We start from the raw sequence: 27,741 nt of genomic DNA, 5'->3' as shown, positions 1-27,741 counted from the left end.
AAAAACACTCTGCTCTGTATGCCGTCAGAGAAATAGGCACAAATCTTTTTCATACCAAGGTACTACCCTAAGTACTGGGCAAGGAGACAGCGATTGCACGCATATAGCATTAAACAGATTTTAAAAGATTCGATAGCAACAATGAACAATTTTCCTCAGACTAGCTGACCCTTCTTAAGGTGCCCAGCAGACAGTTTTTACATAGGGCTGAGCCTGCCCGGCTGGAGCAGAAAGCCAGTCGTCTCCAGCAGCAGGAGAAAGGTTGCCATCTCGTGGATGGTTTTGCATGCTGTTGTCTGGCACCCAACCTTCCAGAAATATTCTTCTGTTAAAATACATGTTATTTAGTGGCAGTCAAACTACCTGGAAAACATCTCTAAGCTAATAGTCCAACTCTGAAAAAACAACCAAGTCTGTCATGATTAACATGGTTCTTCCGTGAAGATGGTCAACAACTCAATTACACAGATACTGGATTTTGAAGAAATACAAACTACATCAGCACATCCTGGAGAGACAGAGTACAAGCAGCTTGTTTTCTCAACACAACTCTTTCCTAATAACTAAGTCCTACAATAGCCATACATTAATATCCTTCTCAAAGAGAGTAAACGCCAAAATAAGAGTTTCTACTTGCAAAGCGAGAACTTCAAAATTAAGTGGGTTTTCCTTTTACAGTTGAAACCAAATCCTACGTCAGGAATATCAAGTCAGAGCAACACATGACAAATGTATGAAAATCCCTGGCAGCATTAACAGTAACATATAAAAAAGACTTACAAGACAAAATTACATTCATGATAAAAGACAGAGCCAACTATACTGGAAAGTAGGCAGTAAGAAGATCAAGGTAGCAAAAGGACATATAATTAAACACAAAAAAAAGATTATGTAGATTTATAATGTGTATACATGAACCATGCATAACCATGGTGTGTATTATTTTATTATCTGGGTATTGTGCAGCTTATAAGTATGTTATATAACGTTTGTACAAGGCAGGCATAATTCCAAGGGCAAATTCTGGAAAAAACACTGCACAACAGCAATGCAAACACACCAACACGCTCTAGAGCTAAATCTGTCTTTGTTACCATAGTTAATGAGAGCAAGAGGAAAAAACAGGAGCTTACAAGTGGAATCCAGAACTAGCAAACGTAAGATTAGCCTTTGAGTAAACTATTAATGAACTTGTCTTCCCCCCAAAAGGTGAAGCATTATAAACACTTAGCTCCTTTATTGTTATCAAAAAGAGACCAGTACTAAGAACTGTAGGATTACCACTACACTCCTAAAAGCTGCACCTCCTTTCCAAGTATTATTACATAAAATTACACTCGTAGGTCTGATCATAAGCCGATCTGACAAAAAGCCTGCTGGGACCAGGCAATCAGTGAACAGAAACCACCGAGAGCAGACACTGTACAAGCCCTATGGAAGTGCTGGAGGAAATGAAAAACCATCCTCTCCTAAAATGCCACACGCTGTACGCACTTCCCTTACATTCTCTGTACCAATGAAGAACGCAATAAGATAAGAGGAGAAATCCTAATGCATTCCCTTTTTCCTTGATTATCTAGTTATTAGCAAACAGCACATTGCTCTGGCTCTCTGGGACAACCATCCAACTTGTTCCTATTTTCTTCTACTATGAGATGGGCAATTAACTCTCCTCAAACTTTCACCAACAGCATACTCCAGGAACCTAACTAGGACAATGATCTCTCATCATCTTCATAACCCTGACTAAAAATTAACATAATGCATGCTGTAAGAAGTCTGAGCAACAAAAAAAAAAAAGGGGGGAAACCATCCCATTCCACTTGCTACAATTGCATGCAAAAGATGATTTTTCTCAAGAGCAATTCCCTTTTCTGTATGAGAAGACGCCACTAATAGCACTAAACAATATGGCCCAATCAAAAACCTAACACTTTACAGTGAATATTCTTATTTTAAAAGAAGGAGTTATTAGACTTCAACAGGCAGAATCACTTGGTTCCATTTCTCTCCCACTGTGAAATTACCTCATTAAACCTTTAACAGCTTGAGGTAAGTAAAAAGCTTTTACCCCACTGTCTGACAGAACAGGTTTTGTAGAAAGGATTCATACTATTTTGGTCCGTTCCTTGCCATAGGAGATTTAGCACAATTCTAACTTAAAGTATGTATCCTCAGCAGATGCAGGAGAGAATCTCAAGCATGCTACCTACTAGCATGCCTCTAGAAAAAGGCTCATTATCCTCATTAAACAGAAAACACTGAGAAAATTAAGGGGGCTTTCCCAAGTTGAACACAAGCATCTTGTACATAGAATCACAGAATCACTAAGGTTGGAAAAGACCTGTAGGATCATCAAGTCCAACCATCAACCAACCCCACCATACCCACTAAACCATGTCCCACAATGCCACGTCCACACGTTCCTTGAACACCTCCAGGGATGGTGACTCCACCACCTCCCTGGGCAGCCTGTTCCAGTGCTTCACCACTCTCTCAGCAAAGACATTTTTCCTAATATCCAGCCTAAACCTCCCCTGGTGCAACTTGAGGCCATTTCCTCTTGTCCTGTCGCTAGTCACTTGGGAGAAGAGACCAACACCCACCTCTCTGCAACCCCCTTTCAGATAATCGTAGAGAGCAATAAGGTCTCCCCTCAGCCTCCTCTTCTCCAGACTGAACAACCCCAGTTCCCTCAGCTGCTCCTCATCAGACTTGTGCTCCAGACCCCTCACCAGCTTCGTCGCCCTTCTCTGGACACGCTTCAGCACCTCAATGTCCTTTTTGTAGTGAGGGGCCCAAAACTGAACACAGTATTCGAGGTGCAGCCTCACCAGCGCCAAGTACTGCGGCACTATCACTTCCCTAGTCCTGCTGGCCACACTGTTTCTGATACAGGCCAGGATGCCGTTGGCCTTCTTGGCCACCTGGGCACACTGCTGGCTCACATTCATCTGGCTGTCAAACAGCACCCCCAGGTCCTTTTCCACCGGGCAGCTTTTCAGCCACTCATCCCTAAGCCTGTAGTGTTGCACGGGGTTGTTGTGACCCAAGTGCAGGACCCGGCACTTGGCCTTGTTGAACCTCATACAATTGGCCTCAGCCCATCGATCCAGCCTATCCAGATCCCTCTGCAGAGCCTTCCGACCCTCCAGCAGAACAACACTCCCACCCAACTTGGTGTCATCTGCAAACTTACTGCGGGAGCACTCGATCCCCTCATCCAGATCATCGATAAAGATATTAAACAAGACCGGCCCCAAAACTGAGCCCTGTGGAACACCGCTCGTGACCGGCCGCCAACTGGATTTAACTCCATTCACACTCTGGGCTTGGCCATCCAGCCAGTTTTTTACCCAGCGAAGAGTGCACCTGTCTAAGCCACGATTCGTCAGCTTCTCCAGGAGAATACTGTGGGAGACAGTGTCGAAGGCTTTACTAAAGTCCAGGTAGACAACGTGCCCAAACCATACATGCATATCCAAACACTCCTACTTCCAAACAGTCCCAGCAGCGTGCAGACATAGCTCTGTTGCTGGGCACGTGTAATGAGTGGAATAAAGAAACAATTGGTAAAATTAGTGCCGTTCATGTTGCAGCTCAGGCCTTGATCCAATATGAAAGGTGATCTGTACTCTAATGCTTATACCAAGACAATTATTTACAAAGAAGCATCTCTCCTTCTAGTGTAACAACAATGTAAATATTTAGAGAAAATAAAGCAGTGCTGAAACATATGACACACAAAAGCATTGTAGGTACACAGAAAACCTTCTGCAGTGGAAGAAAACGATCAGAAGATGCACCATTTCCAGCCCCTCTTTATACCACATACATACCAGAGACCTTAAAAAATCTCGTTCAGTGCTGCAGATGTCAGAAAGAGTTGTTAAGTAACAGTACACAAAGAGACTAGCTGGTGTTACAAAACACCATTGGGGGGGTTCCCCCTTTTACAAGAAAATGAGTTTCATTTCTCGTTAGACAAAATAACTAAATTAACAACTGTTCTATGGCTGCTTTAGGGAAGAAAAGTCACAACAACATGATCCGGTAGTTTATTTTGATACCAGATTTCAAAGAAACCATATTTACAACCATTTGTCACAAGTAACATACATTCTCTTCTCCAGACACATCCTAAAATGCTTAAAAGTTCACTTATTAAGCTAGCAGAATCTCTGACTAAACATGAATGTAGCTATATGCAAGAAGTTCAAAGCACTCAAAATTGAACCTTGGCCTGAGAGACATTGGTCAAGCTGACTTGGTGAAAAATTTTTGTTAGTTCCCAAAGATACTTTATAACAGCGTGTATCTTAGGGTTCTTCTCGTATATAATAAAAAGTACTGGAAGAGCTTCCACACGAAGAAGAGATAGCAAGAAAGGATGACCAACACATTTCAGAAATCAGATGATTAAGAGAAAAGGAAAGTGGCTTAAAAGTTTTACCTCCTGCCAGAGCTGTGAGCACATACCTGATATTCAAGCCAGTGCTCTGGTCCAGTTTCTCCCAGCTTTTTAATTTTCCCAGAAGTTTCTGAAGTTGAGATCAAAAGAAGAGTTAGAGACACAGATGAATGTTCTAACAGCTTATTTTCTACACAGTTTTCTCATAACCCTCCATTCAAAGTCAGTGTCTTTCCTTTTCCTTCTGTGGATTTCATTATCTTTTTATCTAGCACTTTTGGTTTGTCATTCTCCAGCCCTCACAAATGTCTCCCCTGTCACCACAGCTCTGACACACAGAACCCATGTTACGTTTCAGCACTATAGATTATCTAACCCTGTGAGCTACCGTCACTGTACTAGACCTTGGTAGACTGGACTCTTGGCAGAGGAGAAGAAAACAAGCTGTATTCTGAACACTGGTTCTGTAGCAGCTGAAGTGCCCATTTCTCCTCTTACAGTTTCTCCTATAGCTTTTTACTTTCAGTCAATACCAGATAGTATTATCTAAACCTGATCAGACACCAGTGTAGTTCTGCAGATCAACAAGTTTACACAATTAGGTTAATCCCTTGACAACTCGCTGTATGCTTGATATAGTGTGGGATGAATAAAATTGTCTTGCTTCCATCTGAGACTACATTCTGGCCCTGCTAGCGTTAGCAGCAATCCAAGTGTGTATCAAGGTTCTTACCACACGCCTGTTTGGCAACACCATGTCTGGGCAGAGCTTAACACCAAAAAAAGCATCTCCAGCAGAAGGAAGGTAAAAGAGAAACAGCAAGGCCAAAAAAGACACTATGATAAGATTGTTCTTTACACAAAATCTCCAGCTGAATAGTAGATATCCTTCTGCCTTTTTCACCTTTGTTGCCATAGCTCCCCTCACGCTGACATTTAAGTTTGGGAATGCCTAGTTCGAACCCATTAATTAAAACAGGTATCATATCTCAACTAACACAATACAGGAAGAGCCTAAAAGACAGGACAGGCAACAAAGGAAACCCCTATGCTCATCCACCAAATGTTCCTAGCTCCTCACCTCATTTTCCAATTCAACAGTCACTAGCTGTGCTTGGACTTTCTCATAGCGTTCCAGTTTCCTCTGGAGACCTTCCACCTCCTCTTTAAGCAATCCATTGTTTTCTTTCATTTCCCTGTGGTGAAAAGAGAGACAACAATTAGAGAGCCATGCAACTCAATTCACTCTCACAAAATTCCAGACACACATGGAAATACAAGGGACTCCTACGACATTGAACAGACATTACGACATTCAACTGACTCACTTCTATAACCTTCACTGCAAAGCCACTGCTACAAAAAAAACACAGCTTTATTGAACTGATTTTTTTCTACCCTAAGTGCCATCCTAATTATGTCCAAACAACCTGAAGTTTTGTATCTACTTTACTGATTGGCAAAACACCATGAAGGGTAGCAAAAGACTCCCAACTCTGATCTTCACTCAGGGTTGGAACCCAGCAAGCGGTAGACACTCAGGCTTTTTGAGTATTCTGTGATGACTGCGCAAGCATCGAGACTGCTTGTTTTTACTTCAACAGAGGTGTGCAAGGGTGAGCTAAAACTGTTTTAAAAAAAATTACCTTTAATCTGCTGATATCATGTTTCTGTGCACAAAAAACAAGCATAAGAAAAGATTCCAAGATAAACAATTTTAAATTATATTGAAACAAATAACAAAAACAAAGCCAAGGGAAATTACTTAATTTTAGAATAAGAAAAAGCTGGCAAGATCACTCATTTAATTTAGGCTTTTTTTCTTTTTTTTTTTTTAAAGATGCACCGAAAGATGGAAATAAAGTTTACTAAAAAAAAAAAATTTAAGGCAAGTTATTTCATAGAACAGAGGAATTTGATTTTTCAAATTAATTGCCACTTCAGAAACCCAGAAAGTCTACTCTACCAAGGGCTATATCAGAGTGCTTTAGAAATTTAAACAAAAGACTTTCCAAACATTATGCTGGAACAGCAGGCCTTTAAAATAGTGGTAACAATAAATAAGCAAAAACGGTTATTAAAGAAATGTTCAGCTGTCTCTTCTCTCTACAGGGCTTTCCTTCCCAAAGCTGTAAAGAGTTCATCACTATCTTTAAACATTGAATTTTGTTCTAACAGATATCACCATCCAGAACTATCAATACGCATTCTGCGAGGCTCTCGCTGTGTTCACGAAGATTACCCAGATCTTGTCAAATCCTCTCATCTAGTAACCATCACAACACTGCCCAATTCATACGCAGTATTTATATGAAGTATTTAAACTTCCTTCTAAAGTTTCCCCTATGGAAGCCAAATAGAGGGATTTGAAAGTGTATATAGTGCAGTTGTAGCCGTTACAGAAGAACACAAGATAACCCTCTCAACACCTGAACCCTTCTTTCACCTGAAGTAGGCATTTTCCTCCCTGAGCTGGCGCAATTCCCGCTCCATTTTTGGGAAACGGGCCAGTTCTGCCTTCATGTTCTTGACAATTACAGCATCATGTTCCTGCTGGGAAAACTTCTGTTCCAGATCCTAGAAAACATGGGATGACAAGAGGACAGCAATGATTGACTTGGAACTTGTAAGAGCTACTACTCCATTGTACTTCTTAAACTCAAATCAATGACTTGAATGAAGTTGGAAGGGAACTCAGTAGGTCATCTGGTCCAATCCATTGCTCAAAGTAGCGATGTCTCTTGTTCCACTTGTAACACCTGGGCTGGCCTCTTCTCTACACCTGTCTACCCTAAGTTCATAACAAAAAAAGATCTCTGCTAATCATTAAAACTACCTTCTTCTGTTGACTAAATGAAATCTGTGATTTTCTTGAAGTGTAGAGGGGCACTTAGATAGCCTGCAAGAATTAAGAATGAAAGAAACACAACTGTGCATTTTAGCATTATGGTAAATGTTGCTTTTTTCCCCCTCAAAAAACAACAAAAAAAGAAAGTTTATTTAGAGCTGTATTGCAGTCCGATATCCTGCTTCCCAACCTTTCCTTTCAGTGGAGGAAGTCTCTTCTTGCAATCGCAGAACTGGCAATGAGGCTGGCTTTCAGTGTAGCTTTACTTTACAGCAACCACAGGCAATGCCACTATCAGCACCTGCTCAAACCAAAGTAACTCTTCACATCTGCCTCTCCCAGGAAGATAAGACAAGTGAAAAAGATACACTCCCACCAACCTACATGTTAATTTGAAAGGACATAAAGCATCTCTATACTCACATTTAAATCAGTGTGGTTTTGAAAGCTTTGCAAGTAATTGCACTTCTAAAATAGCTAAACCCAACTCCAGAGGAAGGATTTTCTGGGAAGCAGAAAAGTAACTGTAGCTGCTAGGTTCATCCTCCAGCATTTGAAAAAAGACTGCTCTAGAAGCAATCTTTTGCAGAGCAATCTTGTGCTCTGGCACAAGATCAAACAGCACACTGTTATCCAGAGCACTGCATAAGGATATAAATCACCTCTCCAGGGAGAAAGCATGGATGGAATTATTTTTTTCCAATCAATTGATACAACAAAGGTGAAGAGTGTCACGTTACAGCTAATTGTAGGTAGCCTGGTCCATCCAATTGAATTTAGCCAACTTCAGCTCTTGCTGGCCACCAGATCAGACTCTTAGATGACAAACTAACATTTTATTTCTGCAATAGTCATTTTTTTAAAAAACACTGTTCTGTTCTTCCATGGAAGAAATTAAAAACTAAAGCTTTATATAGGCCAGAAAGTTTCTTACCTTAATCTTCTGTTCATATTCTGCCAGTAGGGATTGGCTTGCTTGCAACGTCTGGATCTGCTGACTAGCCTCTTGCCATTTTCTATCAGGTGTAGACACAAGAGGCATTTAGCACCCAGGAATCACATACCAGAAACAACCTATATGCAGAAGTATCTCTGACAAACATTTTCAAACACCACTAACAATGTATATGGCAGTGTTACAGAAGATTCTCTCTCACAGTTTCACACTCATACTATCTCCCTCTAATTTAGAGACAAAAATACCCATTTTATAAAAAAAATGCATCTTGAGAAATATCCAAAAATCAAGCCACCTTAACTCTGCAACCAATATACACTGACAGTAAATAAAGAGCACCTTTGAAATCAAAGAGTTGAACTTAGTAAGCAAGGAAAAACACACTCATATCTTTCAACTACCCCTCAACTATGGTTTAAGGCTTGATATTTTTGTTCTGTTCAGTCTATAAAGTTCAGATTAGCCTTTCCCACCCACATGCCTTCTGCTAACTCTCTACCATGAATGTAAGACATTGCTGAGATTTTAAGCTCAAGTATTTTTTTTTCTCAAGGTACAATTAAATTGCACCTCAGAGCTAGTTTCAAACAACGGTTATAACCTGCACATCCAGATCAAAGAACCCCTTTGAAGAGCGGAAATCAAACACCGTTGAAAGTTTTCTGAGTGACAACAGCTGCAGAAGACTGAAGTTTTGTTTGCCTTTTTCTCCCTACAGTCATTCATTCCCTGCTTACTTATGTTGAACATCCAGCTGTTCCATCAGTTCCTGCTTCTGAGAGTCTTGGCTTGTCATCTGCATCTCTTGATTCATTATATTCCATTGCAGCTCTGATATTTTCCCTTTTAATATAGTGATTGTCTGAATTAGGGGAAAGAAAGAATAAACACACAAGGCTATGACTCTCCAAGCTGGACATTATGGATGGCAATAGACAGAAATCATATCAAATTAAAAACTACAAACACTGAATCCAGAAACAATCCCACACTCTTGCAAACCTTCAGACCCGCAAACTCACCTCAAAAACAAAGGCAAAAGAAAAATCATTTAGTCGCTTTCATCTGTCACCCAAATTGTCATTTCCATTACCTATTAAGTGGGTGACCTCAAACTGGCATGAAAAATATCAAGCTTCAAAGCTAGATGATGATAAAACATGAGTATATATATTAACGTAAAAAAATTATCCCACAACCATTCCAAATATATTTTGTCCGGGTTTCAAAATTGAAAATATCTGGGTTTGCCTCAACCAATACCAGAATTATTATGCTTTCCTTAAAAGTAGAGGCCAGTGGTTTTTAAAATTTTGTTCTAAATATCTTATCTCTAAAGAAAAACTCATAGGTTTCTTTCAAATAGCCATTACTCAGCTCCCTTTAACACAGAAAAAGAGAAAAATCTCAAAACATTACATATGTAGGGTATTTTCTAGACAGAGACATGTAGGGTTCTTGTCTTGATACTGATGGATATGGAAATAAAAAGAACACAGAAATAGAACTGCTGCACACATTTCATATGTGGGCTTAGTTTCTCTCACGTGCCATCACTGTCTCCCTGTTTTTGATCACTGATAACTGGCACGTTAAATCTGTTTACTTGCTTTATCACATAGATACATTTCCAGTGACACCTAGGCAGGAGGAAGACTTAAGGACTTAGTGGTTTTTGATCCACAACGGGTGCAGGAAACCAAATTAAATGGAAAAGTTACAAATGAACTAGCTGAACTTAACTGTAATGATATCTGAAAAGGTTGAGGGTTGAGAAGATGGTCTGTTCATCTGAAAGAACTGAAATTATTATCCAAGCATTCATTCTAGAGTGGAACACACAGGCATTTAAGACACATGGGAAGGCATACTTTGTACGTAACTTTGGTCTCATCCTCTCTACAGTTCCCCCTACTTCCCTGAAGACCTTCCCACCTTATCTCCTCCATCATTTCCCCTTTCTTTACTCAATGTCATGTAACCTGACTTCTAAACCTAGCTGCTGCATGTTGCCTTGCACTTTTTTTCTTTTTTTCCATTATCATCCCGTCTAAGAAATCTCTTCTCATTGTTAATCAACACGGTAACATCTTCTGACCTGCTCACTTGTATCTGGACTTGATTAGGTTCTAAACTTTGACAGCACAGACTCACACCACCAGGGTTTATTCATTTCCAGCTGATGAACACAGTGATTCCAATTTTTTTTTTTTTTAAATCAGAAAGGGCATTTTCAATGCACAAGAACTGCAAAGTCACCTGAAGCTATGAATGGATTAAAAAATTACTCTGTTCTTACTTCATTAGCTTCAGCTAATTTGCTCTCCTTCTCTTGCAGCTTCTTACTCATTGTCTCCATGCTTTTCTTGTAGGATTTGTTCATCTCTATTTGTTCTTTCAGTTTATTTTCAGCTTCTGTTTCCCTTTCCTGATATTGCTTTATGCGTGTGAGCAGCTCCTGGTTACGGTCAGCCTCTCGCTTGCAAAGAAAAAAAAATGCAATGAGACATAAGAAGAAAGTAGCACAAAAGTGAAGCCGTTTTTGTTTCTCCTGTCTCCATTCCTCATTACTGTGGTCACCGAGGCATTATCATAAAGCAATGTTACTCAGACCATAGCTTTAACCTTTGCATGAGCAAGGGCAAAAACCTTACCAGCAGCAATTCAATGTCAAGGAACTACCCAGGGCAATGGAGCTAGAAAATTAAGAGACAGTCTTCCAAATCTCTTAGGCTGAGACATGAATATGAGAATACAGACATTGCTTCACAGACTCCACTGCACACTCTCCAGCGGATCAAAGGTGAAAACATTTGATGCTCCAATTTAAAGCTGACCCACGCATAGCAAATTGACTTTCAGAAACTCAGATCTCAACAGTTGGGTTAATAAGGCAAACTTCCCTCTGCAGCTTCTGGGAATTGTATAAGGCTGTTTAATAGAAAAGAAACGGGGTTTAAATGCACAGTATTATCAATGAATACAATAAATATTTTTGCACTCTGACAACCTTTCATACACCATTTCAGTTTATTCCTACCACAAATTGATAACACTTATTGAAAAAATGTGTAGTAAATTGCTTTGCTAATCAAAGCAAAGCGAGACACGGATTTACATAGTAAGCAAGGATTATGCAAAGCAATGTGAGGTTCCTAAAACCTTTATCCACATGACTCAAAAAAACACAGAATCTGAGCAGGGTAATTACCACAGTGATGGATTAGTGCTGGTCCCTTTTTTTTTGTACCAGTATTTCAAGGGTTTCTGTGACTGACTCAGCTACATTCCAGTTTGAACTCTTCATGGCTTAATACCACATCACCTGACTTCAGACGAACGAAGAATTTAGTCACTGACTCGCTATTTCATAACTACACACTAAATATGTCACCCAGCACCCTTGTAAAATACAACAAAACACGCTTATTATTTTTTAAAGATTTCTTTTTAAATAATCAGCCGCATAAAAGACCTTTATTATCCTACAAAACCCACAGATCTACTAGTTTCAGTAACATAGTTAAGCAAACATATACAGGCATAAAACCAGAAAGCAATAAAAGCTATTAGTCCCCGAGTGAGGCTCACTGTTTTATCAGTGCAAGCTCTCTCGTGTGACAACGCATGGTTGGCACTGCTGTCATTCCAATTAATTACAGTCACACAAACTAAATGCTTGCAATTGTGCCAGCAAAAGTTTAAATTCACGTGGGAGAAAAACACTTAAATACTTCTGGGAGAAACAAATAAATCCCTTTCGTTATTGCTGCTTGTGACAACTTCAGTGCTAAACTAACAGAATCTAGTGATGAGATCATCACACAGTTTGTCAACCAAACAAGGCTTTGACGTTCACACTCTTGTGTACATTAGCAAGTTAGTGCAATGCACTGCGAGGGGATCTGTAGAGCAAAACAGTTGGTGCTGGGAACTTGACACCCACACCACCACGCTTGCAGTAAATGCAAATGCAGTAAATATGTTCAAGAAGCATTTACTACAGATTCACTGAAGTCTTGCTCTGAAGCCAGAGTGTCCATTAGCAGTTGGAGAACATTAGGCTTGCTCCTGGACTGCATCTTTCAGTTTAGTTTCATCCAAAAAAGTTAACTACACACATTCTGAGACACACCACTGCAAACCAAAACACAGCACGTGAGAAGTCAAGAGCATATCTCCGATCCAAACTAAAACACCAATGTAGATGCACTACGTACATTCTGACTTAGGCCTACGATATCAAGCCATCTGCAACTGTCATACTTACCTCATAGTTTCTGGCATTGGTATTAGCTGCCTTCTCTAGCTCAATGCGAGCTCGTTTGTGGCTAAGCTCCATCTGCATCTTCTCTCGTTCCACCTGCAGGAGCTGGGATTTGGAGTGGATCTGCCCAGCTTGTTCTTCCAACTGCCCCGTTCATGTGTGAAAAGGGACATTACACACCATTAACAGCACTGCAATAATCTTATCTCCCACCCTGTACTACTCAGATGACACTTGCATGCTCTTTTACAAATTACAAGGAAACTATCACCACGTTTGTGGTACTTGTCTTCTCACACCGTCTGCAGATGGGGAAACCAAGAGTTCAACAACACGCTCAGAAACCCACATCAAATCAATGTTAGTTGGAAAGAAGTTAATTTCAAGTTCTTTATGCAGAATTTCTCATTCAATCTCTAGAGGTACTACGACAAAATGTACTATCTAAATGTATCTAAAAAAAGTAAAATGTACTATCTAGATGTATCTAAAAGAGGTTAATTGTGAACTCCCCAAGCCTCATAAAAGTATCAGCAGCTAACCAAGAAGCAAAGATCACGATGCCCATGAAATTTAACTGCTGAGCAAAATAACATGTTTTTCTACTACCTGCTACAACATTACACTTCATTTTTTCATTCAGATTACCTTAGAGCACTGACAATATTAGAATACCTCACATCTAAGCAATGTACATTCAACACATAACTAATGAAGACTCTCTAACCAGGGGGAGCCTCCTCTAACCATCTCTGTAACCAGAGATGTACCACAGACAGATAATGCATAAATCTTTGTCAACATTCCAAATGCAAGCTTATTTTATACTTAGAGACTGAAATAGAAATTATATTAACATACAGAACACAGAAACTTTATTCCAGCCTAATAAACAGATCTTATGATCCAAGCTGTCAACTTACTCCATGTTTTATGAACATAAGGCAGCTTACAGGAAAAAGTAAAAAAATGCCACATGGATACGAGCAGACGCAGACGAGAAAGCACAGCTAGTTAGCATGTCAAAGCCATAGCACAACGCAAGTCTCCTGTATGTGGCCAGGCAAAGAAACTTTAAGGAAGATTGTGTAAAAGGTAATAAATTACTTACTAGAAAAACATTCACAGATATAAAGCTCCTTTGTTCAGCAATATGAAAACAACTTACAATTTAATTTCCTGAGCTGGTATACAGATATAACAAGCAGGGAAGAAACTCAAAGGACCTTTCTTAAATTTTTACAAAACAGAAATAAATATGTCTGACACTTTTAAAAAATTTAAAGATTCTAGAACGTTCACCAAAAGCAAGTTTCCATTATTGAGCTTGCATGAATATCAACTTTTGAAAGAATGGTCAGATCTTAATGAAATCAATCCCAATTCCTGGAATCAAAAGGAGTGTACCACCACACTGAAGCGATACTGCCGGCATCACCGAGCTGAGGACACCTCACCTGCACCCTCTGCTGGTACTGAATCTGTAAGGAGCCTTGAGACGATCCTGGCGTAGCCAGCCCAGACACCCCCTCCATACGCTGTGAAATAAAGTTGTTGAGGGATCTCAGGGTGGAGAAGACAGTGGTATTATCTTCCAAGTCCTCCATGGCTCTGGAAATATACAGAAAGTCATCAGCAAAACATTCAAAGCAACCTACCGTATACTGGCTGCTTTGCTAAGAAGAGATACATCACTGCCCTGAGGAAACACCAAATGCAAGGTCTTCCAATTTACAGGGTACAAAACCCAATCTGCTAGTCACTGCTGGGATCCACAGATTACTGCTGGGATCACCTTGAATCAGAAAACACTATCCAACCAGGACTGAAGTTGTACGTCTCTGAAATGAGAAACTGATGCAATAAAGCCTGTTCTTCCCTGAGCTTTCTACCTGAAATGGTCTGATTTTATTTAAATACATTCTCCCCTGAATCTCAGCCCATAAGTACACAAATAAGAGCTGTTGTAAGTTATACAAAATTGAATTCTCCTTTCCTATATAATCAACATAGATTCTGGGATAGAAGTTAACATCGTAGGACATGAAGATCTACAGCACATAACTCTAACAAACAGCGCTCATTACTCCTCCTCTAAACCTTTGAGGCTGATGGGGGGGAAGAGAACTAATGCCATATTAGCAGCAAACCCTACCTTCTAAACAACTTGATTCTGGTTTCCAAAAAAGCACTTCGGAACCTAACTTCCAACAACGAGACTTCCCGAATTCATAGAGTGCTTCTGTAAGTAGAACTGTGTCTCCTCGTTCACATCAAAGTTTTTGCAATTCTTCCTTCAAATTTGGAAGGGTACTAACTAAAAGGCCAAAGACAAATCAAGCCTGGAGCTCAGAAAAGCCTGCAAGGCTTCCCAGGAGACTTCAGGAAGCCTTAAGTAAGTCCCTCTAGTGACTGCATACCCCACAAAGCTCCAGGAGCATAGAAGTTTCAGAACCAGGAAAGGCAACCCACAACATTCACATCGGCTTGTACCAGAGACACAGACTTGGGGCTAACTTTCAGGCTTCTGCACTCTCAGGGTAACACAGCAGTTATTCTTTGGATTTCTATCATCACAAAGCAGAAGCACACTGGCAACAGATCAGCCAAAACCCAAATGAAAATGTTTATTCAAAGTAAGTACCTCAGTACCACATGCAAAGAAGTGCAAGACCAGTGCCAACAGGTAACTGGGCTCCAGCAAGCCCGTTTCGAAATCAAGAACAGCGCTAAACATCAGGACGCCACGCACACCCCGCCTCCCCGCTGCAGAAAACCCTCTGGCAAAGGCTCCCTTGCAGGGCACCACGGGACCCCCTGCCCTCACAGCCCAGCGCCCCTCGGCAAACCCCCGAGAGCGGCCGCGGTGGGCGCAGGGCTGCTCCCGCGCAGCCGGGCCGCCCTGGGCACCGCGGGGCGTTCGCACTCACGGACCCCCCTGAGGGCGCAGAGGGGGAGCGGGGCCCCGGCAGCGCCCACAGCCCGGCCCCGCCTCGGGGGCGGCGAGCGGCCGCCCGGGGGTGGGAGGAACAGGGACACGGCACAGCCTCCCTTCCCCGCTCCCACACTGCCGGGCGCGACGGCCAAGCGGCGGGAGCGGGGTGGGAGCGCCGGGCCGGGCCGGGCCGGGCCGAGCCGAGGGGAGCCGGCAGCCTCCCCTCCTTCCCGCCCTCACTCACTCACTCACTCACTCACCCACCCACCCGCCGCGGGCGGCGGCGCGCGCCCCACTTGGATCTCCCTCCTCGCCCCGGCGCCGAGATCTCACGAGAACTCGCGCCCAGCTCTCGCGAGAACAGCGGCCCGGGACGCCGTAACGACGGGACTAGGCGCGCAATCCCGCCGCAGCCTCCGCGCCGTACCGTAATGCCCCGCCTCGGTGCGAAAGCGCTTCGAGCTCAGCCTCCCCCCGCCGCTCCTTCTCAACCCAACCCCCCCAAAAGCACTCTGTCCCCCGCTCCGTCCCAGGGACTGAGCAGTAAAGTTTCTCAGAGAGCGGACTGGCATCATTTTTATTTCCTTCCCAAACATATACAAAGCAACACTAGCTCCCCAGCTTAGGCTCTTGAGATAATGCTGTCATGCACACCGTTCAGTACGCAGATCCAGATTTCAAAGCAGTTAAAATTTGATAAATCTGCAAGCAATTCCAAATGAGATGTTTATAATGAGAAGGATCTGGAAGCCTGAAAAACAGACGGTGCTACCAGCCCATCTCATAACTCATGCCACAGTTGGCCTGATAGAAGTGCTATTTAATGTAAAAGTTGTCACTTCCAGATAAGGCAGCAGCTAAATTTATTTTTGCAAACAGAATTCTAGCAATTCAACCAGTAATTCTCCCTGTCTGGGATCCAGGGAACATCTTGTCATTTCACCTAAGAAACATCATCGGTCAAATACAAAACGCTCCTGAAAACAGGGGAAATTACCTCCTCAGCAGCGGTGACCCTGCCCTGCTGTCATTTACCGGATTGACCAGCACCATGAAGTAGCAATTTCTAAATATAACTCGTCTTCAGAAAATGCAGCAGAGCCATCGGGCTAAACAGGCCAGCGCCAGAGCCATGTATCCTGAGGGGCTGCGTTACAGATCGTACGTGACGATGCAGATCCTGACACGCACGAAAACGTTATCTATTTTTACATGTGCTAATAAATTGCACCAGCTTTTAAGAAAGATGAAGAGGCAATAAATTGGCTCAAACTCCCCTTGCTGTTCCCTGTCATTCTGACAACCGCCTTTATGGTTAGTCTCATATATGACAACACTAACAGCGCAATGATTTTCAAGCACACATTAAAATCTCATATAATCACTGTTTTATTTTCATTCCCATTACTCCAGCCCCAGAGGTTGTCTTTCGGATTACTCCTCTCCATTCCCAACTGTTTTCTCCACAGGTGAGAAGTTAGATTGGATGCCTCTGCTTGTATAATTACTGGATAAACTCAGTGGGACACCATCCTGGTTTATTTTTGTATTTGAAAAGCATGATGTACTTCATAAGAATTGTGGCAGATTCACCCAGGGTCTTAATGCTGAGATTTTCCTTTAAACACATGCCACGTTCAGATTTCCAGTCCATGTCTGATCACCTGTTTGATAATCTGTGGATCTCAGCTTTCATTTCCCTTTGTACAGTCTTGCCAAGTAATAAGATTCAGCAGAGTCTTTCCGGCTGGCCTGAGGCTTTATAGTTCTCACGTCTTGGAACTGCTCCTTCAGTCTGTTTTGCAGAAGATGGGACTCATGTCCATCCCAGAATTTACAAAGCATCGTTCCTTTTGGCTTTAAAATACTTCGGGACAGATTCAGAAGGCCTAAACATAGATTGATCAGCTTCTGATGATCCAGTTCTTTAATGCCTGTCGCATTAGGTGCCATGTCGCTCAAGATAACATCCACCTTCTCCGCAGGAAGCAGACTCTGAATTGTCCTCAGGGTGCTTGGGTCTGCAACATCAGCCTCCGACAGGAAGACTGCTCCTTCCAGAGGAGAAATCCGCAGGAGGTCAACGCCAAGGACGAAGCCAGCAGGGACATCAGGATCTAGATTACAAGGATGAATGACACACTGAACACCCATAATGGTTACAAACAACCTGCATATTCGTGAGCTCCATGCTAGTCAATAAACAAGAACATATCACCTACCATGTCTGGTCTTCCTGCCCTTAGACAGTCTGCTGCATGCATCTGGATGGATGGTTTGCTATAAACTAATCCATTCTAGACATGAAAACTCAGTTACTTTGGAAAAGCAAGGGGTATTTTTCTTGGTTTTCTCCTGTTCTTTCAAGGCTGACAGTCTAGAAATCCTGGGCAATAGTACAGACGATAACACCTTATCTTGTAAATACTGATGGCTTAAACCACATAAACCATATGTAGTGGTTACTATCATTTTTCAAGAAGGGAAATAAAAATACAGAAAAGCCAAGTTACCTGCTGGAGGCTACATGAATTTCAGAATTGGATGAAGGGATCCTCCCCGCAACACAGCCAATCAGAACACTTTGTTACACCTACATAGCACCTCATGGTAAGCCTTTATTTCCCAAATACGATTTCTCTGGACCGTATGAAGATTTTCACTGCCACATAGGCACGCACCTTCACGCTTTTGTCAGTGACTCTGGCATTTGCCAGCACCCATGACCCTTCCCCACACCGCCACCATCACAGCTGAGTTTTCTTGCATGCTTCAAGATGAGCATCATCCCCACCTTGCTTGTCAAAAACGTGCACTTACCAGTACCTAAGGCGTTGACCCTCTCTACAGCAACCTGGCTCCAAGCACCAGGCGCCGCTCCACAATCAAGAACAGAAAGTCCTGGGCGAAGAATATGAAGCTTGTCATCGATCTCCAGTAATTTGAAGGCGCTTCGGCAACGGTAATGCTGCTGCTTCGTTGCCTTGACAAAGGGATCCTTCAAATGCCGCTCCAACCACCAGTGCTCAGTTCCAGTTTTCTTCAGAAACCCCACTGTGGTGTGGAGACACTTGCTCACCAAATGCCGACAGCTGCCCGAGAAGACAGGTGAGTTAGTGCATAATCACCATGTTATTTCAAAAGTCTGTATAGTAATTAATTCTAATCTCAACCACAGCTCCCCATGTTTAGCACCAGGCTCAAAAAAAGCCTCCAAATTTGAGATTCTTTGGCCCCTTTAGTTATCTGGACCAATCTCAACGTATTTTGGATGGAGGCCTCCCAGGTTACCCCCCAAGCGAAGGCGGGAAAGAGGGCCCCACGCCTAGACAGCTCTACACTCCTGCTCTGGCGCTTGTGTGTGAGGCCTGGGGGGGCACGACATGGCAGACCGACCCCAGGCAGGACCTGGGCTGCCTCAGAGGGGCTGGCGGCCTCCATGAGCGGGAAGAGGGGGGGAACGGCCTCCCGGCCCACGTGCTCCTCATCCGCCCCAGAGGAAGGAGGGAGGCCCCGGCGCCTGGAGGCTCCTTCATCTCTCCGGGCAGAGCGCAGGGACAGCCACGGGCACTGCTACCACCGCTTTCCAGGTAACTACCCCCGCCCCCCGCCAGTGCTGACAAACGCCCGCTCCCCACTCCTGACGAAAACTTAAGGCGCCAGCACCTCCCCGGGGACACCCCACCACCACCGGGTCAGGGCGGGACCCGCCGGGCCGGCCCGGCGCCGAGCTCTCCTCAGCGACCCCTCCACGCACCTGCCCCCGGCGGCGGCGCCCCCCGGCCAGGCCATGGCGGCCGCCTCAGCTCGCCCCGCCTCTCCTCGCAGCTACCGCGGGGCGGGGCGGGAGCGGCGGCGGCGGCGCGGGAAGAGCGGGGCCGGGCCGGGCCGGGCCGGGCCGCTTCTGAGGGGGCGACGCGGCGGTGGGCGGGAAAGTCGGGCGTTTGGGGCAGAGGTGCTCGGGGAGCAGGGACGGGGGAGCCTGGCATGGGGAATGGGGGTGCTGGGGGGGGTTAGCGTTAGCGGAAGGGTTGCTGGGGGTCAAGGATTCGGGGAGGGGGTGCTGAGGGGGGTCAAGGATTCGGGGAGGGGGTTCTGGGTGGACAAGGATTTGGGGAGGGGGCATCAAGGATTTGGGGAGGGGGTGCTGGGGGAGCAGGAGAGCAACGGTCAGTGAGGAGTGATAAGAGATGTAGGCATTGGGAGAGGCACTGGGGGACCAAGGGTTTGGGCCGGGGATGGGGGGAGCCAGGCATTTGGGGAGGGGGTGCTGGGTGTTTGAGGGGGGTGAGGGGCTATCTGCCCCCCCGGGCCAGGGGAGCAGCCCGGCCTCCTCCCGGAGGGCTGCCGGGAGCCCTTGGCACAGCGTGCCCTCCTCGTCTCTCGCCCAGGAGCCATGTGCACGACCAGGCTCTTCACCCTCGTCCTGGTGGTGCAGCCGCCCCGCGTCCTCCTGGGCATGAAGAAACGTGGGTTTGGAGCCGGGCTGTGGAACGGCTTCGGGGGGAAGGTGCAGCCGGGGGAGAGCATCGAGGAGGCTGCTCGCAGGTGAGGCCTGGCCCGGCTCGGCTGGCGCCCTGGGGAGAGACAGGTATTGGGGCACAGGTTGGGCCATGGAGGTGTTAGACCGTTTGTGGTGGGCTGCAGGTGGAGTTACCGCAGCTCAGTGGATCAATAACGCCCTCATAACCAGTGTGTTACCCGTGAGTGCAGTCGTGAGCCATCTCTGAGCACAGAAAATTGCCCGCTCCATGGACATGAGGTACCTTTCACGTGTACAAAGAAACGGGATCACACCCCCGTTGCCTGTCATTTGCAAATCTTTAACTGTCGTCCAGTCTACAAGTAACTGGAAGTTACCAAGTGTCCTCCCTCCCATCTCTTTGTCTCTGATCTAAACTGAGATTTAGTCTGCTAGTGCTGGGCAGAGGTTCTTGCACTGTTCAGAAAGGTGCAGAGTTTAATTTTGGCTATATAGCAGAATTACAGCTTATGCCAGTGTACTGTTTACGTTTTGAAGCTGTTGAACAGATGCTACCTTCCAGTAACATTTTTAGTACTGCGTGAAAATGTAGTGACAAAACAGTAGAAATGCTTAGGGGTCCCTTATGAAAGGCACTGTAGAAATTTATTATTCGACTGCATGGCAGCATTTTTAAGCCCTAATGCTGTTAGGGAATTGAATGGCATCAGTACAGAGATAGAGTACCATTTTTGAAGCTTTTAGTACTGATTTCTTGAAGTTCTTTTTTCTGTCTAGTCATTAAAATGAAATAGCAGATCACAGCTGACTTGCTAAACTCCTCTAAAAGTTAGGTACCTCTTTCTTTACATGAATGTTGCTAATTCAAAGCCACACTTTGCCACCTCCTCACTTTCTGATATATGCCCAAAATTGCCCTCACACCTGCAGGAAGTTCGGTGTTGGTGTGCTCAACAACTACCTAACAGCTTTTGCCCTGAACTGTCTCCTCAGCTGTGCCAGTGCAACTGCCTGGGTTCTGTGGTGAGCTAATCCAGGGGACAGAAGGGTCCTCTATGCAGATGTGCACCCAGCAGTGCATGGCGTTAACGTACCTGGCACTTAGATCATGGCTTTTCGCGTAATTTATCATGTCTGAGTGGAGGGAGGGAGCCCGGTTTTGTTACTTAAATCAGGCCTCCATTTGCTAGTCTTACATTGGCACTGACTGCAGTGTAAATCTAATTATTTAATTTAGCATTTGATTTTCTAGGTGCATGTTTTTCCGTGCTAACCCAGAGTTAGAAACCGGCGCTGTAGTCCATACGAGATGTGAAGTGATAAAAGTTTCAGCAATCTCAGTGCAATGTGCCACGGCACAGCCAGTGCCTGCTGCTGTGGACCGTGGAACAGTGCAATCCTCAGCCCTTTCGACGTAGCTGGTAGGAGTTTACTGCAGAATGACACAACTGATTCCTGCCGAGGTCAACTGAGCGGGAAGCAGTCCCCAGAGCCAGGACCAGCTAGGCATGCAGCCCACCTTCCTGGCGGGAACATCACTGTGTCAGTGCTGCGTCGGCATGCAGCTCTCCTCCAGAAAGTGTCACACGGTCCAAATCAAACTTAACTTGCAGCACCTCCGCTCTGTATTTGGAGTTGAGGTATTACGCTGCGGTGCTGTGTTGCACTGTCTCAGTTGGGTTTGCAGTGGCATAAGGTGTGAAGTGTCCTCACAGTACAGGTAGTTAAATATTAAGCTGAAACATGAACAGAAGTTTCCTGTATCGGTAAGATTTCAATTCTCCACTGGGTATGCCACATTTCCATGAGTACCTGGGCACCCACGGCTCCTCAGTGGCACACTTTGTAAGGGGAGCATTTAGCTAGTTCATTATTTCTAGTTTGCTACCTGTAATGTTTCCACTTACTATATACAGAGCCAAACAGCTGACAGATAAATTGCTTGGAGAACCATAGCAGTGTTGTGCTTTGTTGTTCAATTACCACAGCCTGTAAAATGAGGCTTTTAGCTTTGTTGCTGGAAAACTGCCTCTATTGTAGACATAGATAGTTTCTCAGGAAGATAAACTAAAATTAGCTAAAACATTAAATTGGAATATAATTTTGAAGGATGGAATCCATGAAATTAATGCCAAAGAAAGCTGGAGCCTTAAAGATCATTTCCATTACATTTTAAAATTGTCAAGTTACTGCCAAATATGCAACTATATTAATTATTAACCTTAACTGAAGATACACTGTTTCAAAGTATTCCTTATTTTTGTGCACTAGAAAAACCATGACTAACTTCAAGCTGTGCTGTTGCTCTTAGAGGCAGGTAAGAATATAAAAAGCCCTAAGCACGTCACATAAACAGCAAATCATTGAATGTGCTTCAAGTAGCCATGCGTGGTGATGCATGGAAAAGAGCTGTCTGGCAAGTCTCTCAAAATGCTCTTAGAAGTCTTGCCTTCTAGCCTCTCATTACCCTAAGTGGACTTCCAAGGAGCAGAAATGGAAAGTTTACACAATTGCTTTGTGTTTTTTATATGGCATTTGAATGGGAGGTGCTATTCCTAACGTTCTGTGTGCCATTCATGTTACGTAGCGTGTAGCATTACTTAAATAAGCTTCAGTCAGCCTCAGCAGCTGATTTTGCTGCAAGTACAGATGTTCTAGTGTTTATTACCTAGTATTTAGGTAACATTATCTAGTATTTATTCCACACCATTCTAAAAGCTTAACTTGAAGTTGGCAAAGCCTTTTGCCTGTCTAAATGAAGCGTATCTGAGTTCCTGAGCCACATCCAGCTACAGTCATATGGCTGTGTTAGCACACTTCTAACTGATCTCAGAAAAGACTATCATGTTGCAGGGAGTGTAAATCATACTAAACAATCAATTCTCCTGAATTTTTTCCTTCCAGGGAAAGGAACTACCAGCCTTCAGGAGCTTGAAATAACACGAGCCAGTCTGACATGGCTCCATTGTGGTGTAAGGAGGCTAATGCTTTGGTGCAAGCCCCAATTCTGCTGTGCCCTGTTCTGTTTTACAGGTGCAGCTTTCACCTTTGGTTCACTGGAAGTGTTTTGAATGTGCGAGTAAAGCTAATGCCTACTTTTTTGTTCTCCTACTGCTCGCTTTCATGTAAAGAAGTCTATTTCTTGTGCAGGGAGCTCCTGGAGGAGAGCGGACTGACCGTGGACACCTTGCAGAAGATGGGTCAGATCACATTTGAATTTGTAGGCAACTCTGAACTCATGGAAGTTCACATTTTCCGGGCAGATCATTTTCATGGAGAGCCAACAGAAAGTGATGGTAGGTAGCTAGTGGAGGGGAAGGAAGGATGTGCATTCCCTTCTGAGACAGTATTGCTCTTAAGAAATATGAAACTATTCATGCCAAAATCCCTTTGAGAAGGGAGGCAGCTGGGCTGTAAAGGCAAGCTGCTTGTTGGCAGATACTCAAAGTCTAGGCAGCAAAAAACCCAAGAGAAAGTCTCATGCAAGTCTCTCTCTTGTTTTCTCCCACCAGAAATGCGTCCACAGTGGTTTCAGCTGGATGAGGTGCCATTCAATCACATGTGGGCAGATGATATCTATTGGTTTCCTCTGCTGCTTCAGAAAAAGTTGTTTCGTGGCTATTTTAAGTTCCAGGGACAAGACACTATCCTGGAGCATACCCTGAAAGAAGTGGAGGAAGTTTAAGAAAACAGAAGCATTCAACCCACGTGCTGCTGCCCACATTGGGCTAGAACACCATGAGTACTACTTAGATGGGTCATCTTTCTCAACTCTCTAGCAAAGGAGACTTATTTGCCAGGTCACTGGGAAGTAAGGAAAGTAAGGGGGTTTCTTAGAGCAGAAATAGAAGTAACGAGATTTTCCATGCTGTGAAGTCCCTGGCTGTGGTATACTTTAGTGGTTACATGATCAGAACTATTAAAAACTTTTAGTGTTAACCCTTTTCTTTGCAGATGGCTAATTTTTTTGGCTTTTCCCTCACAGCTGGAAGTGTTTTTAAAATATTAAAAATATTTTTTAGTAAAAGCATGTGGTGTTCTGTTGTAAGCAGCTGGCTATCTTCTAGACTGTTTAAGGCCCTTTCAGGAGTTGGCTTCCTTTCACAGAAACATTAAGTGGACTGTGATGCAGCAGAATCAATTATCTTCCTTATGCCAGTTTCTGTACAGTTCCCTATTGAGCATTACTTCCTGGGACAAGGCGAGGCTTGACCAGTGCTGCGAAAGCTTTTTGAAAAGTTTCGGTAGAGATCCCTTCAGGATTCTTCAGCTGAAGGCAGTGTAAGGTTAGAGAAGTTAAGAAAATAAAAGTCAGAGGTGGATGTATGGCACTGTTGGAGCCCTGCTTTCACTCTTGCAGTTTGTGCCCTGAACTTGAACTGTTTTGAGCATTTCAGGTAAAAATATGCTGAACAAAATCAACTTTCAGCAAGTCCATGTTGCAAACTGCCATCAGCTGTGGCTGCAGGTTTTGCTACACATTGGTAGCAGGTGACCTGTTCAGCATCCAGGTCAGCCCAGCTCAGCATGCTGGGCAGCAAAAGCTCAATGCAACTGTGCTAGAAATAACACATCACAGATTTAACTTCTTACACAAGTTTTGATTTTTTTTTTAAACACTTTTACAAACACATATAACACTTACAGATAGAATCTTGGAATGCAATATAGGATCTGTAAACATTTCCAGTCTACCAGTTGTAGTAATAGTTCTTTAATTCCTGCATTTGGATAAAGTGCTTCATACATAAGGCTATTTGAGCAAAGCAAAGATACAGGATATTCCAGGCAGGCAAAATTCACACCCTCTGAACAAGATTGTTTCTTGTCTCCCTCTAGCAGTTCTGAATAATTTATACCACTCAAAAATGCCCTTCTTCATATGCTCAGTAAGCCACAGCTTGGAGTTGGAGGATAAGAGTTAACACCTTAGACTCTTTTCTTTTCCTTTTGTGCTACACACTGAGTTATTGACAGAGTTTTTGATACTCACCTCTGCTTCTGACACAGCAGTAAGTGTTTCTGGCTGTTCTAATGGAAAGAACAGCTTGAGGCAAGTAGAGGAGAGAAAATAAGCACAAGGGGATAGGTACCTTGTAACAGGATGTAAGACCTTACTGCACAGTAGGAAAGGGAGTGACTGGCAGCCGATGCCTGTTATGTTATCTTGATTTATTTCCTAGTGGAAACTGTAAATTGCACGGTGAGAGAGAGCAAATTACTTTCTGTTCCTCCAGGAGTTTAGGTAGGAAAAGAAAAAGTGCAGCTCAGGTTTGTGCTCCTATTTGCTATGCCCTCTTCTGCAGTCAGTTCAATCCTTTTATGAAGATGCTATTGCCAGCACTGACTTTTAGCTCATGACAAAGAGTGGTGATGTTATTGCTCCTGCTGCAGTTGTGGAGACTGACATGTTTTACATAAGTTCTGTCCCCAGCTGGTGATCTGTGTCTTTTAGGAAACAGCACAATCTGAAGATTGTAAATTAGCCTGTTATAGGTTCCAGGAATTACACTCTTGCATGATCAAAGTAGAAGAGTAAAAGCACTGGAATGCAGGAAGGCACTGTTGAAAACCTGTTACAACTTAGGAGGAGCAACTTACAAGGAAGATGGAAGGAGAGGGAAAGAAGGATCAAAGATTAAGGTTGTCTTGTAAATATAGTTTGGAAAGCCTTTCAACACATGACACTGGTCAAAAAGCCTGTATATTGCCACTTCACAGCTTGAAGCAGAGGAGACCTCAGGAGGGACAAAAACATATAGCCCTTTTGATAAAACATTTTTCAGGCAAAGTTTCAGGTTCTCAGCTGTTTACTACCCTGGTACCTCCACAACAGATTTGGCAGACACTGACACAAAGACTGGAGGCCTTTTCTATTGTTACTATTTTGAACACATGAAAGTCCCCATGAGCTCAAACAATACACAGAAAGCTTCCGTTCAAGAAGGCATGTTAATTCTTTGGTGCTACATCTTACAGGAGCATCGGTTCTTGGACAGGCAGCATACGCTCTCCCATTAGTCTTCTCATTTGCTTAGTGTTTATTGCAATCTACCCAGCTACCAGCAATGGAACCAACTTCATTAAGTCTTGTTCTCACCCTTGCGTATAGCTAGGCTGTTTGCCGCAGAAGGCAACAGCATGGAGGTAACTCGAACTGTTTCCCCTACATCGACTAGGGTAGACAGACGATTGATTCCCTGCTGCATTCCTCCAGAGGAAGGAAGCTGTACTTGACACTGCTCTTCAAGTCTAACAGATTCCTAAACTAAACAGAACAAATACAGTAAGGAAATCCCTCATGTATTGAGGTAAACATAATAGTGCTATTTGCACACTGACCAGTCTCCCAAAAATAAGGTTTGCAAACTAAGGGTTGTATGAAATAGTGTATGCCTGTGTTCAGGAATGAGACTGAAGCTTGACAGTCCAGTATGAAATAAACTCTGAAAGTGCCATTAGCCATATCAGCTTTGAGAATACTAGGCCTCTGTTCTCAAAATACTAGATGAACAGAGTAAAATCAAAACAAGAAAACCCCACCCCAAAACCGCTCTCCTCAAAGAAGCAAGAGCTGACAATGGAGGAATGGGTGTTTTCTCAAAACAACATAATTCCAGTTTCTTCATAGGTCATGTGGTCTGTGTTTATCATTATTGCAGTCTCTGCGTTTGGACTGTAGAATTCTTGCTTTGAAGGAGAATAGGAAAGAGGAGTTAGTCTAAAACCCAAATGTGGTTTTGATGTTTGTTTTTCTGGGTTTTGTTTTTAAATAAAGTCCAAAATTGTAACCAGTTTCTACATGTGAAAAATGCGAAGTTCCATTCAGGCTAATACTTTGCAAGTGCCGCTACAGAACATAGCCCAGTCATCTACCCCAGCCAGACAAGTTACACAGAAGATCCATCATACAGATGTCAGATCTTGCCCCAAAACATACAGTATTTTCTCAGTTTGACTGTTCACTACATCAGGCAAACAAAGCTAAATGAGGGAGGATGGGTCCTAAGACTAAGCAAATGACAGGCCATAACAAGCCAGCACCTTCAAAAAGATGCTAGGAGTGAAGCACATTTAAAAATATGGTAACACGCTTTCTGCACTTTAACCAGAAACTATCTTTCTAATCAAGACAAGGTCAAGCAGAAAAACCTTCTGTGCCATTCTTGAGATAGTATCTTCTTTGTTACAGTACTGTAGAAACATTTCCCTCCCCAGCCAGTTTGCTCTGGCCTGTGAGCAGAATCTCTTCTGCATCTCTTTGGAAATCTTCACGGGAGAATCAAATCCGTCACAGCCATTTGCAGTTAATCTGTCTCACTGGAGAAGGCCAACATGCAGGAGGAAAGACTGAAGAGAGTTAACATTTGAATTGCTATATAAAAAGCTCTTAAAGCATTCTGAGCAAGGTTGTTAAATAGACTCCCTACACACTCCTTAAGGCCCAGCACTCAGGAAATTCACCCACATAACTGCACTTTACCACATTTTCAGGGGTGTGTGTAATGGTTATGCCTGTCTCATGAAACTGGGCAAGTAACTTATTATCTTACTCCTAGCTGAAGAAACTAACCCATAATTTCCACCTGCATTAGAAAAAACTTCATGTTGCATTGAATTTTCTAAATTAAAAAAAAAAAAAAGAAACAAGCTTTTGTGATTGGAGGATTTAAATATATTTACTTCTAATGGGGAAGTTCCCCAGTGGGAAAATACTGTAACGGTTCCAGTTTGAGAGCGAGCACTCATCCTTGTTAATGTGCTTCCTTTTTACCCACTCAGAGAAAACGCAAAGAAGCCAAGTCTCGAATTCCCCTTTGGCAGCTATTTTGGCCCCAG

The 27,741-nt window shown here is 43.5% G+C and overlaps 3 protein-coding genes across 4 annotated transcripts in view; 1 reads left to right on the top strand and 2 right to left on the bottom strand.

The window, feature by feature from the left end:
• MAD1L1 (mitotic arrest deficient 1 like 1) overlaps positions 1-15,696 on the bottom strand; it is a 373,028-nt gene extending 357,332 nt beyond the window's left edge. Inside the window, exons 1-9 of the mRNA XM_059826248.1 lie at positions 15,684-15,696; positions 13,942-14,095; positions 12,488-12,628; positions 10,517-10,696; positions 8,955-9,079; positions 8,194-8,275; positions 6,858-6,988; positions 5,493-5,607; positions 4,480-4,541 (exon numbers count right to left, since the gene is read on the bottom strand). Of these exons, the coding sequence (XP_059682231.1) occupies positions 4,480-4,541; positions 5,493-5,607; positions 6,858-6,988; positions 8,194-8,275; positions 8,955-9,079; positions 10,517-10,696; positions 12,488-12,628; positions 13,942-14,091 (986 nt within the window). The 5' untranslated portion in view covers positions 14,092-14,095; positions 15,684-15,696. The remainder of the gene's footprint in view (positions 1-4,479; positions 4,542-5,492; positions 5,608-6,857; positions 6,989-8,193; positions 8,276-8,954; positions 9,080-10,516; positions 10,697-12,487; positions 12,629-13,941; positions 14,096-15,683) is intronic.
• Positions 15,697-16,801: 1,105 nt separating this feature from the next.
• Positions 16,802-19,211, bottom strand: MRM2 (mitochondrial rRNA methyltransferase 2). The gene is made up of 3 exons (XM_059826590.1): positions 19,177-19,211; positions 18,240-18,511; positions 16,802-17,536 (listed from the first exon to the last, which is right to left on the bottom strand). Exons 1-3 carry the CDS (start codon positions 19,209-19,211, stop codon positions 17,112-17,114), a joined length of 732 nt encoding a protein of 243 aa, XP_059682573.1. The 3' UTR covers positions 16,802-17,111.
• Positions 18,988-23,838, top strand: NUDT1 (nudix hydrolase 1). Of its 2 annotated transcripts, none has more exons than XM_059826450.1 (4): positions 18,988-19,009; positions 19,811-19,967; positions 23,053-23,198; positions 23,415-23,838. In XM_059826450.1, exons 2-4 carry the CDS (start codon positions 19,816-19,818, stop codon positions 23,585-23,587), a joined length of 471 nt encoding a protein of 156 aa, XP_059682433.1. In that variant the 5' UTR covers positions 18,988-19,009; positions 19,811-19,815; the 3' UTR covers positions 23,588-23,838. The 2 variants fall into 2 exon arrangements, with proteins under 2 accessions (XP_059682433.1, XP_059682434.1); XM_059826451.1 differs by lacking the exon at positions 18,988-19,009 and adding an exon at positions 19,356-19,374.
• Positions 23,839-27,741: the final 3,903 nt, after the last annotated feature.

This window comes from Gavia stellata, chromosome 18 (genome assembly GCF_030936135.1).
Source record: "Gavia stellata isolate bGavSte3 chromosome 18, bGavSte3.hap2, whole genome shotgun sequence".
NCBI classification, from domain to species: domain Eukaryota; kingdom Metazoa; phylum Chordata; class Aves; order Gaviiformes; family Gaviidae; genus Gavia; species Gavia stellata.
This window is presented reverse-complemented; position numbering and strand designations above follow the sequence as displayed.

Bases quoted from the DNA above. Each gene is read 5' to 3' on its own strand.
- NUDT1 (XM_059826450.1), top strand. From the start codon at position 19,816: ATGTGCACGACCAGGCTCTTCACCCTCGTCCTGGTGGTGCAGCCGCCC. The intron at 19,968-23,052 runs GTGAGGCCTGGC...TTTCTTGTGCAG, and splicing joins ATCGAGGAGGCTGCTCGCAG to GGAGCTCCTGGAGGAGAGCG. The intron at 23,199-23,414 runs GTAGGTAGCTAG...TTCTCCCACCAG, and splicing joins AGAGCCAACAGAAAGTGATG to AAATGCGTCCACAGTGGTTT.
- MRM2 (XM_059826590.1), bottom strand. From the start codon at position 19,211: ATGGCCTGGCCGGGGGGCGCCGCCGCCGGGGGCAG. The intron at 18,512-19,176 runs GTGCGTGGAGGG...CTTCTCGGGCAG, and splicing joins GGCGCCGCCGCCGGGGGCAG to CTGTCGGCATTTGGTGAGCA. The intron at 17,537-18,239 runs GTAAGTGCACGT...CTTGTAATCTAG, and splicing joins GGTCAACGCCTTAGGTACTG to ATCCTGATGTCCCTGCTGGC.